Source organism: Pinus tabuliformis, chromosome 8 (assembly GCF_031772625.1).
Source record: "Pinus tabuliformis cultivar Carrire ecotype Pingquan chromosome 8, CPIR1, whole genome shotgun sequence".
Taxonomy (NCBI): domain Eukaryota; kingdom Viridiplantae; phylum Streptophyta; class Pinopsida; order Pinales; family Pinaceae; genus Pinus; species Pinus tabuliformis.
In genome coordinates this window covers 636,202,761-636,223,450 of record NC_142294.1, presented here as the reverse complement: position 1 = coordinate 636,223,450, position 20,690 = coordinate 636,202,761, and the positions used below count along the sequence as shown (strand labels likewise).

Genomic DNA, 20,690 nt, shown 5'->3' with positions numbered 1-20,690 from the left:
TTTACTTCTCTTTTGCATATAACGATGAATAATCTTCTTCTCTATTCATACCTTTTACTTCTCTTTTACATATATAGATAAAACAGCTCTGCAAGTTTAGAAACTAACTTCCACAATTCTAATTTAATTGTCAATAAAGTTTCAGGATCCATAGTTTGAGTAAATGAAAAATGTTACGCTGGTAATATATGATAAAAAGAAAGAATATATTCATAAACCGAGCACTTCAATTATCATCGAAATTTAGAAAAAGAACTAGGAAAAATAAAACACAACCATCTAAAATTTCCTAAATAATGGATCAGTATATAAATCATGGTTGAGGCCACCATAAGTTGTTAGATTCGAAGGCTGATATCGATACTCGAATTGGTCATTGAGACATGCGAGGCCCAGGGAATCTCAATCGCCAGACTATCAATTTCCCATTCCAGTTATATATCGATATATTCATTTTCCGATCCATTACCATTACCAACCCACTGCTATTAACTAATACTGAATCCAATAATGGAATGCTGCATTTTGCCAAACGGTTCTTTTTTACATCACACCATACTTCTGCTTCATTCAACTTCCATATGCGAACAGAGTCATGGCCCTTGTGCTCCACTAGCACCACTTGCCCATTGTAATCCCCTAAATTTTCAGGACTAATCCTTTTGCATCTCTGTGGCAACGGGATTTCTGTCCACAGCCCGTCGGCAATATTGAAGGCTACCATGAGATTAGGGATGGGATTCGGGGGATTGGGAGGCAGAGACACCCAGTAAAACTTGCCATTACAGAAGATACCCTTTCCAGTAGGCCGAATATGGTCCGGGACCATCATGGAAACTTGAGTCCAGGCGTTGGATTCTGAATCATAAATACACATCACAATTCTTCTCCTGCTACTAGAATATCTGCCCAGCAGGAGAGTGCAACGCCTTGTGGAACAATCGAAAGCCAATCCATTGAAAACGAAAGCAGGTATTGGAGGAAGAGGCAGCTGTACCCAATTCTTGGTACTGGGAATGCCTATGGAAGGATCCAACATATCCCCTTTTCTATGACAACAGAAGATGCCCTTGCAAGTATTCACAACGACGTGATTGAGCAAAGGAACTTTGTACATGTCTGAACTGCGTTCTTCTATAACCCAAGAATCCACGTCATCTTTTGGATTCCAATGGATCTGAATAAAAAACCCAGGGGTGGAGTACAGTGACCAAATTGGAACAAGTCTTTCGAAGGCATCACGGGAAGACAGTAGATATTTCCACTGTTTGCACACAGTCCTCATTTTGCCAAGAACCCTAATGGGCAGCCTTGCTAAAATCATATGCAACAACTCTTTTGTGATCCTTTGCCATATTTCAGCTTCCATTGCTACAATATTTCTATTTCACAGAAAATATAAGAAATATTTTTCTTCCTGTTGAGGCTGCAACTCTTTCTGGAAACCTCCCAGCACTTCTGCGCAGTCCGCTCTATTTTTCAAGATCCAAAATTACCTCAACAACATACACAAAGATCATGGCATTTCAAAACACCACACTACATATTCATAAGAGCAACCTTTACAAAAGCATCTGACTGAAATCCATTCCTAGTTACATAACTATGAATCAATTTACCTTCTTCTACAGTTTCTAAATGATCACAAGCTTAGAGCACACCTACCACTGTAACTGAGTCCAGAATCACACCCACCGGCTACAGCTGATGAAAGAATGCGAATACCTCCTTATATGATCTATGATTTCTCAGTGCATAACCGAGAAGCATTGTAGAGCATTAAACCACACTCAATTTAGATGTTTTCTCAACATTTGGCATGAACCTCGACAGATCCAAATTTAGGATAGAAGTGATTTCATCCACCACAAAACGTTGGAATTGAACCCATTTATGCCTATATGATAATGAACTTCTTGCCCTATTGCAAAGTTGATATGTCACTACAATCCTAGTACCAATGGGAACGTAAAGTCAATTGGAAATATGCCTTCATTTTACATTTGGTACTACAGTGTAGGTGTTTGCCCGCTCAGCCGGTTTGTGGCAAACTCTCATAATTACATTCCATGGGTTAATATTTTTCCTAGAATTTTATCATAAAATAGTCGGTCATCTCCTGGACTGCCATACTTGGCATACATGGTTACGATGTTGATATCTCAAAATGGATTTGTTAAAGGCCACTTATAACTATTTGGGTATGGTGTTTTTAGCTCTCTCAGGGCGCACGGATATCAGCATAGGCTCGCAATAGAGCAGCATCAGGGTCAATTAGTAAACCTCGATAGCTCTTGTCATACAAAATATCCATATCCTCCTTCAATGAACGATCGTTGCATTTGTCATGGAGGTTGTTGTTATTGTTTCATTGTGGTTTGGGGAGAAAGGATGAGAAAGTTAAAAGTGGTGATATGCATGATACTATGTAAGCGTTCCAGGAATCTCTTAGTTCAAAATCAGCATAACGTAGGGAACATTGTGTAGATGTTGTCATTGTTAACTATAAGTATCCATTGAGATTGTGAAATCCTTCAATGAAAATTTGTTATTGGGTAGAATCATACTTGAGGAAAAAAAAAACACACATGATTCAAATTGCAATGAAATAAACCCAAAATTTTGATATTCTTGAAAGGACCTTAACTGTGATGGTTCTGTAATTGACAGTTTACAATTGAGTATTAAACCAACCAGTGTGCAAGCATTCGAGTGGTCCACTGAATTGAACCTAGAAAGTCTGATCGTACTTTGATAACATGATATAGTGAACTAATCTCCTCAACCCCATCTTTTGAATACTATAATGCCAACCAGTGCCTTCTACATATATGGCAGGTTTGAATCTCCTCAAATAATATTAATGTTCCTATCCATAATTATCCAAATTGGCCAATATGCCAACTAATCTACCCTTAGTCATTCCTAAAACTAATGGTAAACCTAAAGAAGATCCCTCCAACCACATTATATCTGTAGGGGAGATATATTAACTGTTGGTTGTAGTTCTTCATGTTATACTTTAAGGGCATGATTATTGTTCGATCACTCACAATCTCAACTACATGCGTACCTAAGGCACTATTATGGATGAAATTAAGTTGATACCAATACAACTAGAAATTGGTACAGAAAAGCAAACCATGAAATAATAATTGAACCAACAAGGTCAAGGATGGCTTAGACAAAAGAAAAGGTTCACTCTTGGAATTCTTCATTCGTAAACACTGTTAGCTGTTCACTTACCAAGCTTGTAAAATGTAAAGTAAATATGAATACAAAGGTCTTATGTTCAAATCCCTTATTATTTACCTGTGAACACCTGCTGGGGGTGGCCCTGTTCATAAATTATAAATAAACTTGCTGATACTTTTCATCCCGCTTTCAACTGAAAATAAATTAACAACCATTCTTTCCTAGTATTTGTTTCGATCATTAAAATTTTGTTCGTCTTTAATAATAAGTGGAGTGGCTATTCGAAATTTAAAATGTTTCAAATACATGATAAAAGTATACATTTATTCATTGTCTATATATTAGCTTAACTATAACTACTGGTTATTCAATATATATATATATATATATATATATATATATATATATATTATTTTTAACAGAAACTATCCAATTTTGGCCAATGCAGAACTGCACTGATGCAATAATCACTGCAGGGATTTCAAGTAGAGACCACGCATGGATTGCATGAGTATCGAGTCTGGGCTGGTTTTGGTAAACTCCCACAAGTCTACTGCTAGACTACAATTCAATCGACACTAAACTGTATCTCAACTTACCCTTATCTCTGTTATTGAGAATTTTCTCTTTCTTGGATTTCACAATATCATTCTCATGCTCTAACATAATTTCCTTACCTTTCTTGTGGGGTTTTTCATTTCCATCATCACCTGCAGCCCCTGGCTGCATTACTTCCACTGGAGGCCCTAATAATTGCAGATTTCAAAAGTCCTGTTAATATCACCCCCTTTTTTTTTTTTTTTTTTTTTCGGAAGAGCTTCAAAGGCATTAATCCTTTTTGGTTTCATCCTTCGGTGTGGTGTCATATTTTCATCAGTCATACCATTAAGTAGAATCTGAGTTAGTGCTGAGACACTAATTATGGACCTGCCTCATCAAAATCTTCTTCATTGTCTTCATGGACCTGGCAAAACCTGAGGTATTGCTTTGACTGGGTGTTGACACCTTAAACATCTTCCTTCATGCAACCGAGTCCCAAATTTCTAGGTTTCTTAAGTGATAATTAATATCCTTAGTGTAGTCGTGATAATGGTATCTGACATGTTTCATGTGTTAACAAAAGCACCCCCAAGTCCAGTAGGCTGTGTTCTAGTGGTTGAAACAGGGTGTCACCGTGTCAATGATCCAGATTCAAACCTTACTGGGCACAAAATCACACACAGGATCATACTAGGTTGTTTTACTTGCAATGATCACTAAAAGTCCATGAGATAAATTACATTGCTCCTGCATTACCCATGGTTTATATATGCGTGATGTGTTTATATATAACAGTGATTAAACCTTACCCAATGGTAAAAATATTCTTGCTCCTCACCAAGGGAATGGATCCAATCCTTTTGGGCATATGACTTTATATATATCTTTGGAAAGACTTATCTATCTATATATAAAAACTAGGATTGAATCTTACCGAATGCTGATTAGATGTAACGATTGATGATCTTGTTCACAATCGAAGTTGTAAACCGGAAAGATGTGAATTTTGATAGCTTATCTTTTGAAAGGTCATTTACTATAAGGAAGCTACAGGGATCTGCCAGTAAAAGAATTTGCAACATCTTTTGGCTTTGATAAAAGGTGCAGCTCATGCACTTCTTCGTGGTGTTGCAATGGAATTGGGCTCTGTTGAAAATCCAAGTTCTTCAACCTTTGCATTCAATGACGAGGACCATACTCTTGGAAATTCTCTTCGTTATGTTCTGAATCATGAGTTAGTATTTGATTGCATTTTCATTTTTGTTTTTAATTAAACAGTGCATCCCATTTTTGACTTGAGATAGAGAGAGACATACAAGTACATTGAGTGTTAGCTTGATGATGATATGTTTAGATAATTTGTTTGTTGGGTACATGTTTTGAAAATTCTAGCTGGATTTAGTTGTGATTTGAATAACATTAATTGTTAACAGTTTGGTCAATGAAATGAAGTGGAGGTGGGGAAAAGGAAATGCTAGGTAACCTTCAGACCCAGATGTAACACATGAAGGAATCTTATTGTTCCTCTTTTTGCTAATAAAAGAAAATCATACCAGGAGTTTACAAAAATTACAAATCAATATAATCAGTGAAAAGGTTCCTGCTATGAAATTCAAGACTGTTTTTCCTGAGTTTTTAGACAAAGAAACAGTATCACAAGAAGATAAAATGTCTTTTTGTTCGAAAAAACAATCTCCCCACCCTCAACACTTCAGCGAAGAATGAGGCTTCTAATACCATACCTCCCCTTGTGGATCTCTCCCATTTTTTTGCCAGAATTTCTGATGGAAGACGGATTGGTTGCCAGCTGCTGGTAACCCCCAAGGGTCCATTGCAGTTTGATCTCGAGACTTCCATGGACTTAGCACAAGAGCATATACCAATCAAGCTAAACCTTGGGCTTAAAAAGATAAAACTCTTATCTTAATTGAACAAGGTTGTTTCATCAATTTCGGCAACCCAATTTAGATCTTCATATTTATGCTTCTCTTCTGTTCCAGTTGAGCAAGACTCCTGAATTCGATTCTTCATTTTTTGTTCCAAAAGATTCTTTTAATTAAGTGCCAATCCTATTAGTAAGTTTGTTTTTTCCAGAATCTCAGTATCAAGGTACTGAGTTGGATTCTTTAATGAAAGAGAAGCTGAATAATGTTGAAAAGTGATTCTCGTTGATATCAACCCAAGCAGCAGCCAGAAGGAGCCCTGCTCTCAAGGGAAAAATTTCATGAAACACGCTATCACCGCCAGACTAGTCTACTCGTTTGTCCTAAAGGTATATCACCGCAGGTTTCGAAGGAGAATTGAAACGTTGCATAGCAAGAAATTTAATTTCGTAAGTTTCCTTACTGTAAACAAACCTCAGTCTCTGGGAGGGGATGCGGTGGCGCCACACTACTTTCCCACGTTGCTCAGAGGCACAAATAGATCATAAATTCTTATCATTCCTTACAAATAGAGGCAATACTTACGAATAGAGGCATGACTCGGCACAGATTGGAAGTCAACGCTCCACCATGGAAATATATTCAATTTAATTAATCGATTTCAGGAAGACACGGACCACCAAAGTTGTAGGAAAACCACGACACCACCAACGCAAACAAATCTACAGAGGCACGAATAGGCTGTTAGAACTTGCAGAGGCACAAACAGGCTGCTCCACAACTCAACAGGAACCACCTTTCACCGTGAGGTAGAGAGGTTCACAGTGTTGGCAGAGAGGTTCACTCATAAGCTAACTCATTGTGTAAGATCAAACCTAACGCATCAGATTAGGCAGAAATGGACTAACAGGTCCACCACCGCATGAAAAATGCAAGGAATGCATGAAACACGCTCTTAACTGCATGAACAGACACATCACTCACTTCCCCTGCGTTGTAGCTATGGGCAGATCCACAGAAGCAAGGGGACCTTCACCGTGGCAAACACCATTCTCTATAGATGAAGTAGAAGGTGAGCTTTCTTACACACATAAGAATTTGTTGATTGTCGAATGATTTTTTTTTTTTTGTTTTTTTTTTACAGAGCAGAAATTTACGAGGAGGAGGTTTATATGGTGAAGCAGAAGAAGAAGATGATTAAGGTGAGGCCTTCTTAAGAAAACTGTGAGAGATGGAGAGAGATGGGCTTACCCTAAAGACGTCGATGAAGTTCTAGTGCCAATATATCTTGGTAGCTTCTTCATGGAAAGACAAGGGACCCTAACAACAGGGTGCTACTTTCAGAGGTTGTTGCTATCTTTGCTTAATGCTTTAATCCCATAACTGACATTGTGAAAGGCCGAGATTTAATCCCTTCAATGGTCTATAGTAAAAGCATGACGGCACAGGTATTTCGAGGGATGTATTGTGTAGTTTTAACAACAACAAATTTAAAAGCAAGGAAAGTTCAAGTGAAGACCATAGAGAAGCTATGAGAATCATTTTGGATGGACAGTTCAGAGCTTTTAGCAAAATAAATACCCCCTACTCACGGCTGATTAGATGAAGGAGAGCCACTGTTAGGCCTCAGATTTTGAACCTCGCTCTGATACCATGTGTAAGGACCTGTTTCCTATTATTAGAGCCTCTATTTCGTTATACACTAACACATCTATTTTACTGTTATTTTATAAATAATAAAAGGAGTCTGCTGACCTTTTCACATAGCTTTAAACATTTAACATCTAATCATTTTATCATAAGCAACATAAATTAAGGTGAGCATTCCATTGATATCAACTTAACAAGAGTAGTCCATGGAAAATACCTGTTCCGGCGATTGATGATGATACCTTTGTCTGATAGCTCCAGCTGAATGCTCCTTCTGACCAACCCAACCGGATTTACCTCCCAGCCAACTAGGAAATAAATTCCTAGCCCAGGAAACCTCCACAGGTTCCCTAGCCCTCCGTGCCCAAGTCCAACCAGATATAGTGTGTCCTCAAGAAGAATATGCAAAACTAGATAATGATACTTTCCTCCTCTCAAACCCAAGAAACCTCCACAGGTTTCCAAGGTCTCCCAAAAATCATAACAAGGCCAAACAATCACAACCAACCCCCACAATCCTAAGAAAAACTCCAACTCCCCCTTTTCTTCCTTCCCCCTTCCCTTTTTATACCCTCTTTCCTCAACCACCTCTCATTAATGTCATTAACTCTCACCCATCCTTGGTTGACTTCTCTTCTAAGCTAGGAGTACATTTGGAATTGTGACATGAATATAAAATTGAGAATTTAATGGGAAAGGATCATGTCTTCTCCCAAGTAAATCTGAAAAGTACATTTGGGAATGTGAAGTGTAATTACATGGAGAGGACCATGTCTTCTCCTTAGTAAATGTGAGGGTACATTGGGGAATGTGAAATGAATAAATATATATTGATGATAATATGGAGAGGACTATGTCTTCTCCCAAGTAAATGTGAGGGTACATTGGGGAATGTGAAATGTACTTACATGGAGAGGACCATGTCTTCTCCTTAGTAAATGTGAGGGTACATTGGGGAATGTGAAATGAATAAATATATATTGATGATAAGATGGAGAGGACTATGTCTTCTCCCAAGTAAATGTGAGTGTACATTGGGGAATGTGAAATGAATACATATATTATGAAATAATGGAAGGAGACCATATCCTACATAATATTCAATTTGAGAAGGTAAGTGGGGAATTTGAATAATGGAAATCATAAATTTATATTAGACCAATATTTCTCAATATTTTCAGATAATGTAAATATTAACAAAATTTATTGGATAATATTTAAGTGGGGCATTACATTTTCACTTTGTAATCTGGTAAGAGGATGAGAAGGAATATATTGCAAAGTCACACTACCTTGAGATAATTCAGATTTCTGTGGTGATATGGAAAATCCTTGAAGTTTATGGATCAAAGACTGAACTTCAGGGGGTTCGATAGTAGATTTATCTGAAATGTTCGGGTTTGCGGCAGTGGTTGTTATTTTCTCAACTTCTCGCTTAAAATTTAAAGACTTAGAATGCGATGGAGAAGTCAGGGGAGATGTTGAGGGCGATTTACTCTCAGAATGGGTTTTGGATTTAGATTTACTAGCCATTCACAGTTCAGGCCCTCCTTCTAGCGCCAAATATGTTGAAGCCCCGAAAATTGGGTCTACAACAAGGGGGATAACCACCTGGTCCAGACCTTGAAAGCAGCTCCTTTTCCGTTTGGGATAGTGGCTTCGACTGAGGATAATGGGACCAGTTTCCCAATTTGTTTGTGATGATGCTAAGGGATGATGTTTTCCTTCCTAAAAGTTTCTAAAGAGAATGATTTTAATCTAAATCTAATATAACACATGCAATTTTATTCTAATGAACGGAAACATCTAATTCTAAAAACTATCTCGGGATTAACTCTTCACTTATGCGATCTAAAATAGTTTCCAACAACAATCGGTAATAAAGATTATTCAATTGCTATGAGAAAAGAATCCATTAAAAGTAAATTGTTTCGTATAACAAATTAGCCGAAACAATTATGATAAGCATATCGCATAATAAGTTATTCATACACTCAGCATAAAAAGAATAGTTACCACCGTACAAAAGTGCAAAAATGATAACTGAACATTCAGGCCTTCATATATAAACAACTGAAAATAACATATCACTTGACGCATAAGCAGAAATCATTAAGAGATAAAAGTACCATTGATAATAAGTCCTACTCATGAGCTTCAACAATATAGATTTATCTTCTCATAATTCAATATCTACTAAGAGTACAGAAGTGCATTTCAGTAGTAGACATTAAACAAAGATATAAATAAATCTCATTCCATTCATTTAACAAAACCTCCTCCATGGGGCAAAAGTGCATGTTCTAAAGAACTGTTTTTGATCAATTTTAGGATCCCTCTCTAAATACATGAGAGGGGTTTAAATACTACTAACTAAAGACTAAAAATATTTATTACAAAAGTATAGGAGGAGGTTTAAATGACCATCCTCATCTAAAGCAAAAATAAATTGAAATTAAATTGAAACTGTATCTAAAGATCAACTATGCATCTATTCTATTAAGTCACAAGCATCCAGCATTGGCTTTAGGAATGTCGGTTGGCCGACCTCCGATTTTAATTGTCCTACGAAAATGGAATCAGCAAGCGCTGGCACTATCTTCTTGGTGGAATTTGTAAGGCACTTCAGAGTCATACACTGACTGTGTGGTTTCACCAAATATTGCCAGTAAGTGTCCCATTTTAACTTAGTTAACTTTTTGATTGACTCTTCCCTTTATTCAGCTTTCTGTCTCCAACTTGTTTGCAGCTGTTGCGTTTTTGGGAGAAACCCTGGAGCGGTTTCCGATATTAGGTTGGCTCTGTGCAGATTTTCATTGACACAGTCAATGATATTGCTTGCTGCTGTCACTGCTTCTTCCGCTGCCTGTTCTGTTTTTTGATCTGTGCATCCCATTTATTAAACAACATTTCTTTGTGGGATTCATTGATCTTAGGCAACCTTGCTTTCTTGCCTTCCTCTGATTCCTGCCAATTCAAATAGTCAGAAACTTTCTTATAAATTAAATCATAATCAAGTCACAAATCTACGACTTGACTTGTGATATTGTCACTCATTTCGCAGTGAGAGTTCCATTGCGATATTCTTTGGCAAAGCATTTCCTGCTGTTGCAAGAGTTGATCATTCAAGGCAAGGGCTTCTGTGACAAATTCTGTGACTTTAGGGTCATCTTTGTGCATTTCTAACGTGGCCTGTAATTGTTGTTCTTTTTCGGCCAGACTGCTTTGATAACCCAGCTGCATTTGCTGGAAGTCCTGTTGTAACTTTACCAATTTTTCTTCTGCTTCCCAGCTAACGCTGGCCTGCTGTAACTGTTGCTGCAAAAATAGGATTTTATCCTCTTTATCTTTAAGCAATATTTGAACTTTGGATGCTTTTTCAATAGTAGCAAAAGCATAAGCTCCTGTGATTTGGGATAATCTAGTCAGGTTCTCTATCGGATCAGTGGTAGGGTCTTGCCAAAGGACATCGAGCCGCTTTGCTTCAAGTGAGAGCATGTTGTCTAGTTTTCCCTTCTTTCTCTATCTCCTAACCACAACTTTGTGTTATGGACTATAAAACACATCTACAGGAGGGATTTCCTCTATCTTTAGTATAATTTCAGATGATGGAGCTATGGGAATCTGCTCAGTTTCTGGAGCATTGAAAACTATATCAATCACCATTTTTGTGATTGTCTGTGCTGGATTCCTTGGTGTCTCCATGTTTTGCTCCTCCGTGTTGATCAATTCATTAAAGTTTTCCCATTCTTTCTCCAGCTCTGTTCTTAGTGGCTTTGTTGGCTAGGTGAGGGGAGTGGTAATTTCCACCTATTTTGGCGACAACTCTTGTTGCTCAGGATTCTCCTTGGATTGGGCAGTATCCCTGACTGATCCTTCACTCTTGTTGTGATCGCTCTCTGACCATCTAGACCTTTCTAGCAATTCTCTTTTAAACTTAGATTTAGACTTGTCTTGCCCCGAGCTTCCACTCATCCTAATGTTGGGAGTGGGCTCCCTCATTGGTTCTACGCGCAATTTGTCCAAGGTGACATTTGCCAATCATCATTCTCTAAAGAGTTTAAACTCTTGGAATTCTGTTGGGTAAAACTAGATTTGGGCCAGGTGTAAGATGACTCTGAGTGTGCTCTTCTGCTGGAAAATGTCGTCGAAGAGATCATCTTCCTTAGCAAACACCTTTATTTTAACTGTCGTGGTAAAATTCTTTATCACATCAAAGGGATCAAACTATCTCCCTGGGAACTTAGGAAATCCTAGACTCAACATGTTGTCTACTTCCTTGAAAGCGTGACCTAGATCAAACAAGACAAAAGCCCCACAAACCACAGGGAATTGTGGCCAGATTTCCTTTTTCTTGTCCTTAAGTTCTCTGCTTATTCCCCCAACCCCACAGGTTTGGTAGGATATTTCTCAAGCCATCAATTTGTCAGGAACATACAAGGGAAGTACATGAGGAGAGGCAATGCTTCTGAATACTCTAATATAAGTGAAAAATTCTTCTCTGAACCATCTTCCCACAGGGAGAATATCAATTTCGGCTTCAGGAGAAAATCTTGGGGCATCTGTATTATACAACATCTTATGAATGGGTAGCATAAATCCATCGTAGATTTTATAAAAATATGGCGTGAACTTAGAATCTGAGAATTCCTTATGGTAGACTTGAATGGGTAAGGGATTCTATACCATCCATTTCCAACCCATGAGAGGAAATTTAGAAACAAAATAGATAGCATCCATGACATAGGCAGCTAGAAAGAAGGGAGGATAAATCCTCTGAGAAGGACTCCTTTTAGTTTGATAATTCCAAATAGCAGAGGCTAAGTTATCAGACAATATTTGGGCCCAATCCATTATAGTGGCGTTGGTGGCCACATCCAGTAGGGGTAGCCACTCGGATGAAAACTTATTGATATCAGGTTTTCCGAATAGCCTACATAACATTGCAGCAGCGAAACAATATGGAGAAGAGAGGGAACCAGTGCTGTACATACCATTTTTGTCCTTCTTTAACGGCTCTTCCTTTGCTGACTAGCTTTTGGTGCATTCTGCCAAATCTTCGTTCTCCTTGGCGAATTTCTCCACGAACTGTTTGTTATAGCTAGCCTACGGCTCTGGTAAATGATACATGTGTCTTAAATTCTGTGGGGTAAATGATCCTATAACTTCCTGGTTCCATGTCTTGAATTGCCTGTCCGTTATCTCAGCATGGTCTATCACCCATTTAACCATATCTATATAGGGAAGTATTTTTGGTCTTGCTGTGATGCGGTGTAGGAATGAGCATGCGAGCTCTGTAAGTGATGATTTAGATGATCCGTGTTCATCTGTCGTAGATGTAACCTTCATGATGCTCGGGTTCTCCTCCTCCAGCAGAGTATACATGCCTTCCCAAGTAGATATCCCTGCTTCTCCGGTACAAGTGGTGTCCGTGAATAATGGAGTCATCTCTGTTTTTTCAGATACCAGAGCTTTTCCTTTCTTCCGCATCACGCTTTGCGCACTGCTCTGTGTATTGTTCTGCGTACTGCTCTTGTAAGTTCATAAGTAGAGAACTAAGACAAAATAAGAAAGATAACAAATGATGGTAAATAATAAGGTGATGGGAAAGCTCTTAATTTCAAAATCACATCAAATATATCACCTTACGTGAAATAACCCTTTTGTTCAGATCTAAATCATTTCTCATAAATAACCATCAATAAACCACTAAGTTGACATTAATGCCCATAACTCGGTATCAGATGATGAGAAATATTTCATCAAATTGTGAGCCCTTTTGATCTGCGATAAAGTGATTTTGTGATTTGCTTCGCAATATTGTTAATCCTTCTTCGTTAACAACCATTTGCTTCATTATGCGACTGCGAGATGCAATTTAGGAGATGTTTTATCACATTTCGCAATATTGGGATGTTTTATCTTAGGTGGCGCTGCGGTATATGTGATCTGTGATATGCGATGAATCTGTGTGGCTCGCGATCTCGCATCATCGTGTTTTCGCAATTTTGACAGTTTCTTTATATATGATGCCCTCCATTACCCTTTTGTGATGCGATGTTCATTATTAAGAGAACGATTTTATTTGAGACTTTTCATAATACTTAAGAAATTGTGTTTGTGGATGTTTTTCCTAGGTTTATGATAGTGTGTTTTATTAAAAGGGAATTCTAAGTGCTAATTTTTTATTTTAGAAGTGTCCCCATTTATTTAGTGTTATTACTAATACTAAATAAAAAGGGGGGTTGTTGCTGGCCACAAAAATTGATGATTCACTAGAAAGAACCAGTTATCTCTGATTATATTTTGAATTTTCTAAAACTTCCAAAACAAAAAAGTTTTTTGGAAAATTAAACTTTATTAAAGAAATATAAAGTGCATAATGCTCTTTGCCATTAACAATAGTTTGTTCCTTCCGTGCCAATTCTGATTATTTTCTTCCCAAAGCTAGTCATTGCATTTACATCAATCACTAATTGGTTTATAAGGATAAAAACAAAGACATCTCTGTAGATTAGTTTTAAGTAAGCTCATTTTTCGTAGGTAGAGCCTCTGCTGCCAGTAGGCATTTATAGCCTCGATGGGGTTACCTATTACCCAGCAATGATCCAGTATCCTACTTCAAGAAGTATACAATTTTCAAAGATAAATCCACATTCACACTTATTGCTTTCATTTTCTTTTAATTCTTAAAGAACAATGTCTTGGTTTAGTGGCCAAATTTTGACAGTGCCATTCACTTGATTTATAACTTTCCTAAACAAGTTGGCTCGTGATTAGACCCCTTGTCTTTTGATTGCAACAATCTTGAGTCATTGCCCTATTTTGGTATACAGCTTGGCAATGTCAGCTAGTTATAATCTTTATGATCATGATAAGCTGACTCTTGATGAAACCTCTTATTCTTTAAGTTTATAGTGCATAGGTGGATTACTCTTTCAAACTTGTAATTCCCTAAGTGGAGAGGAAGTCATTGGTTCCTTACGAATAGCTCTGGACAACAATTATAGAGTTCTTTGAAGACAGATTTTCTACAGAGAACCTTCGTTTTGTTATTGATACTTTTTATGACCGATATAAAACAAATTCCCACTAAAGGTTGTTTTTAATCAAAATTTGTAAGGTTGAAACGAGTAAAATTTTCAGGCTTGTAGCACCTGACTATATCTTTCAATAATAATGATTAATTTTCCAAATCAGTTCTATTTATACAAGTGAAAAACAAAATTTACAAGAGACACTAATATTTTTCGTGAAATCCAAAAGTAACCATTTACAACATGTTTTATTGTCAAAATAAAGCTATCAATAATGATTTACAAAAATAGAAGAGGTCATCTTCTATGGAAAGTATTTTTTAAGGATCTACCCATTAACAGGTAAAGATTCTCTTTTCCCTACTAAATCTTGTAACATGAAAGTCGATGGACCTATGATTTCAACAATTTGGAATGGTCCAAGCCACATCCATTGGAATTTAGAATGTTTGCCTTTTTCTTCGTGAGCCTTATCCCATTTCAATACTAAATCTCCAATTTGAAAATCCTTCCTAGATACCATGTTTGAATCGAAAGAAGCCTTTACTAATGCTTGATGATGTGCATGGGTAATTTTGGCCTATTCTCATTGCTCTTCTAGCTTAAGGATCTGCAATTGTCTTAGTTGCAAAGATGAAGAAGGTGTTTCTTCAATAAATTGAACTAAGGCTAAAGAAGGAATTGCTAGATGAGTTGGGAGAACTACTTCTTTCCCATAAACTAAATTAAAGGGAGAAGTGCCAATGGAAGCCTTTTGAGTTATTCGATCTACCCAAAGAGCATACATCAAAGATTTGTGCCAATTTCTATGATTCTGATCAATAGTTCACTTAATGATTCTCATTAGGTTTTTATTTGTTGATTCAGTGAACTCGTTCCCTTGTGGGTAATAATTGGTAGAATACTTAAGTTTAAAACCTCTTTTAAGTGCAAATTCAGTCATAGCATTGCCAGAAGAATATGATGCATTATCAAACTTTAAAGTAGAAGGTAAGCGAAACCTGGTAATATGAACTGATCTATGAAATCAATGATATGTTCAGCATTAGTTGTCTTGAGAGGAACTGCTTCTACCCATTTAGTAAAATAATCTATAGCTGTAAGGATGTACCTATGCTATTTAGAAGAGTGAGGAACGATCTCACCTATTATATCTAATCCCCATTGCTCAAATGGTTGGTCGATATTAACTGGTTGCAATGGAAATGATGGTTTCTTCTGTCTTCCAGCAGCAATTTGACAAACTTGACATTTCCTTACATAGTTATGTGCATCTTTAAATAAAGTAGGCCAATAGTATCCTGCGCGCAAAATTTTGTGTGCTGTTGCATCTCCTGCGTAATGTCCACCTGCTGGTCCATCATGGAGTTCCTGCAACACTTTTTCAGCTTCAGATTTCTCAAGACATCGAAGAAGAACAGAATCATAATTCATCCTAAAAGGTACATCGTTTACAAGTTGATATTTCTTAGCTTTCAATCTTAGGGCTCTTTTCTTTGTATGATTCAGATTTGAAGGAGCATATCCATTTTTTAAATAAAACATGATATCAGCATATCTCGATTCAATATCATTTAGGCTTACCTCATACATTTGTACCTCTTGACTGGGAGATGGTATTTCTAATATAAGCGATGCTCCAGCCAACATTCTGCAAAAGCCTTGACCTTTTACAATATTTGTTGGCTTGATCTCAGCGTCATATTCTTGTAGGGCAGTGACCCAATTTTCTCTCTTTTCACCCACGTCTTTTTGTAGAAAGAGATTTCTTACTACTGGAAATGGCACTATTATCTTGGTATGGGTCTTAAGAAGAAAGGGTCTAAATTGTTTGATTGCTTTGAAAATAGCACAAGCTTGTTTCTCAATGTTAGAATAATTGAATTCAGCCCCTTGAAAATTTGAACTAAAGAAGGCAATTGGGGCTTCCGCTTTGTCTTGATTGGCTTGCGTGAGTATTGTAGCATATGATTTCTCAGAGGCAAATGTATACAAAATGAAAGGATTGGAAAAATTTGGAGTCGCTAGGGATGGGGCATTAACAATCGCTTGCTTAATCAAATTGAATGCTTCATATTCTGCCTGACCCCATTTAAAGAGTGAATTTTTCTTGATCATTGCTTGTAATGGTGACACAATTCTTGAGAAGTCTGGGACAAATCTTTTAACAAAATTAATTTGACCAAGGAAGGATTGCATTTCTTTCTTATTATGTGGTAAGGATATTTAAGAAATTTCCTTAATCCTATCTGGATCAATATGGATTCTAGATTTAGACACTATAAATCCAAGAAGTTTTCCTTCACTTAATGCAAAAAAGGAATTTTTTGGATTAAGTGAAATCCCATACCTTTGACAACATTGAAAGATCTGCTTTAAATCTCTGAGGTGATTACTACGTTTTTTAGAATATACTGTTATGTCATCCAAGTAAATCACCATTGATTTGTTTACTAATCCCTTAAATGCAATATCCATGGCCCTTTGAAATGTGGTGCCAGCGTTAATCAGCCCAAAAGGCATCTTTTGATATGCATATGTACCCCATTTGGTTTTGAATGTGGTTTTTAGTTGATCATCCGGATGGACTAAGACTTGGTTGTAGCCGGAGAAACCATCTAAAAAGGACATCAATTTTGATCCCGCAACTGCTTGTAATATTTGTTCCATAGGAGGTAGGGGAAAATTATCCTTTTGGCAAGCTTTGTTAAGATTTTGAAAGTCAATACAAATTCGAATGTGTCCATTTTTGATCGGAATCAGATTGGAAACCCATCTAGAATGCCGAACGGGAAAAATAATTTTGGCTTTCAACAATTTATTGAGCTCAGACTTAATCTAACTTTCCATATTAGGATGGATCTTCCTCAGCTTTTGCTGGATTGGTCTTTCATCAGATATCATCGGGATAGTATGCTGAATGATTGAAGTGTCGTAAGTCTTAAGGTCATCGTAATTCCACGAAAATACATTTTTATACTATTTCAGGAGTTGAACAAAGGCTAATTTTTCTTCTAGGTCTAGACCAAGACCTAAGTTGATATTCTGCGGCTTAGTATCCATTCCTAGATTTACTAATTCATATTTCAGAGTTGAACCCTGAAGTTTTGAATTGGTAGACCATTTTAATCTGTCTTTTAAATCGTATAGGTCTTCTAACTTGACTACAGATTTTGGTATGGCATTATTGGTACTCTCTTATTGTAACTATTTGTCATGTTGTCCTTGTCAATTATCTGATTACTGTAAGATCCTTCTGAAGTCAGGAAACTTACAATATCAGGGTCATTATTAAAAATCCTCCAGTTGGTAACATTATCAGGGATGGAGGACCTAAAGATCAATTTGATTGAGAATCTGTCTGGGCTATAGTCTTCAAAGGGAATGAGCTTGGACGCTACATGAGCCAGGCGGTCAGCACTAGCATTTTGGAGTCTGGGAATGGATGAAATATTGAATGCTATAAAATGTGTAGTCAAATCTTGTACTAAAGATTGATAATGCTTTAAATGACCTGATAGACAATGTATAGTATTTCGTGCATGTTTAATAACAATCTCAGAATCTCCAAAGACTTGTAGATACTTGATGTCCAGTTCGATTGCCTTGTACAGACCTTGCACTAAAGCTTCGTATTCTGCAGTGTTGTTTGTGCAATCAAACTCGAGTCTATAGGTTAGCATGGTTTTATTCCCTTATGGACTAATTAATACACATCCTACTCATGCTCCATCATTAGACTTAGAACCATCAAAAAATTATTTCCAAAACAAAGAGTTATTTATAGGACTATCTACAAAATTAACACATTTAGAACTGTCTGTTTGAGAAAAGTTTTCTACTTGAGACAAAATAGAATGTTCTAAATAAGGCAAAATATGAGCATTAAAATTTCCTAAGAAATATTCAAAAGAATAGTTCCCTATTATATTGTTGTTGTACGCTATAGGTTCATTTTCTCCTTCTAGTTCCGTCACTATGTATTTTTGATGTCTTTCTCGCTCAAACTTTATCTCATTTGGTTTACCATTGTAAGGGAGCCACACGTGTGACCAGTCAGTCGCAAAGTATCCATGAAGATTTTCAAACCAATACCTGCTAAGAATTAAACCATAAAATTCAGGAATATTTGCAACTAAATGTAGAACTTTCACCTGTAGAACAAACCGATATATGCAATTCCCTAAAGCATAATACTTGTTCTACTTCTACAAAACATTAAGCGGAAGCATAATCGAATTCATGAGCAACATCAAGTAGAAACATGCATAAATGATCAAGAGAAATAATCACACATAACACAAGATATATCCAGGGGAAAGCACTAGCATAAAACCCCAACCATGTATTATCAATCAAGTGGAAATCCTCTTCAACATACAAAAAGAATCAGCGCAATAGCTATCCTGCTCTTCTGTACTCTAATGATCTTCAATCAGAAGATGAAAATCATGGACTACCTAGGCCTCAATATATAGGCCACAAATCCTTCAATCTCCTATAATAGATCCTTCTCCATGCAAGGAATACTTACTAGAAATATCCAAGCATCTAATAGTACATTGTCCCACATCTGATCTCAACTGGGTCTCTGACAAAACTAACATGCAACAATTATCCATAAGTGAATTCTTAGTTATCTAAAATAATAATTGTCACATGCATGCAAGCATTAACAAACTATATTTTATTATTTTAACAACTTGTTAAAATAATCTAACTGGACTTGACTAGTTAGAACTAAGTCAACTGATTCTCTCATTATAGAACTCATACTTATTCCCTCAACCAGTGGAGGAAATTAGGGATAAATTCCTCAATCAATGGGACAACTCATGTGCATGCTCACAAAGACTTCAAATTCAAATTTCCTTAACTAATTAACTCAATTGAATTAATTAATTAATATTTCCAACTGTTGTTAAGACCAAAATTAATTTTACTTCCTATAGATAGGCTAGGGACTGCTATAAATAGGAAGGGACCCAGAAATGCTAATTTTAGAACTTTCTATTTTTAGCAGTTTCACCTCTCACCCAATGTGGCCAATGACCTCACTGGCCAAACTGCTATTTTTAGAAATGCTATTTTTAGACATGCTATTTTTAGCAGGTCTATTTTCAGCACATTCTAAATTTAGCATTTCTTGTTGCACACTTTTCAACACTAAAATATCAATGACTTGACATACCTTTGGATTCGATGAGAGCCTTATGGTCACTTGATTTAGTTCACCAATTACTTCAACTTGCGACCGGTCCAGCTAAACTAGCGTACTGCAGATTTTTGAGGTTGGATGTTTAACTTTGTGCAAATTATTTTAGGCAAAATATTAGATGAAGCACCTGAATCTACCAAACAATTATGCAAATTTTTATTGAAAATTTCGAAAGTAAGGAGGAATGGAGCAGTATGGGATTTTGACCTGCCTCCAATTAAAGCAATATCATTTGGGTCAACTTTATTTGCCATACTAGTTGAAGGTCTTCCCATTTCATGAGAAGCTTGCGAGATTACAGTGGTAGGAAGAGGTGCAATGGGTACTGCATGCAGCTCTTTCAAAAGCAGTTTCTGTTGATGCTTTAATTTACTCAGTTTATGAAAAGTAATGTTGGGCCTAGTCTTCTTCATGTCTTCAACAATATTATACTCCATCTCATCGAAAACGATTAGTTTTTTAGATGGTGTTCATGACTCGAATTGGACTGGGTTTGTTTGAGTCGCTTTTGGTGATGATTTCTTACCTGTGACTTTATCCTTGCAAACCAAGCTTACGTTCTTCTATTTAGAACTGGGTTATGGAGGATTGAGTTGATTTCTACTTCTGGTACTAACTGGTGATGCCTCTTGATCCTCTTCGTCTGGAAGAATGAAGTCCCACATTCCTTGTAGCTCTACAACCTCATCCTCATCAATAGGTTCTTCATTGGAAACTTCTTCTTCTTCTCCTTCAAATTATGCATTTGTTATAGCATTGGGAGGCTTTGGATCAATTGAATGGTTTTTCCTATAAGGCTTGTAGGGTTTCTTAGAAGAAGTCTCTACTACTTGTCTTTTAATGTCAACCATTTCGTTAGACATGGTTTTTAAAACTTTCTGTAATCCTTCCAAATCAAATGGGTCCTTTAATTGCTTTTTCTTAGGATCATCTCTAAAAGCAACCTTCTTAGATTTTCTTTCATCAATAGCATTTTTCTTTTCTAAAGCTAAGATATGCTTTTCTACCGCTATCGCTTCCTTCATGTTTTCAGCCAATGTTGGCTTGGCAGCCCTATCAACAAAGATTGCTATATTCGATGGTAAAGCAGATATGTACCATTCACTTCAAACTTCTTCGCTAGGCTTGGAAGTGGTAGGGATTTTATTCAAGAGTTTGTTGAAACGC

At 36.8% G+C, this 20,690-nt stretch overlaps 1 protein-coding gene across 1 annotated transcript; it reads right to left on the bottom strand.

The window, feature by feature from the left end:
* Window positions 1-373: 373 nt before the first annotated feature.
* On the bottom strand, window positions 374-1,369 carry LOC149237136 (F-box protein At5g49610-like). The gene has a single exon (XM_089369162.1). The coding sequence runs from the start codon at window positions 1,367-1,369 to the stop codon at window positions 374-376; it is 996 nt and encodes a 331-aa protein (XP_089225288.1).
* Window positions 1,370-20,690: the final 19,321 nt, after the last annotated feature.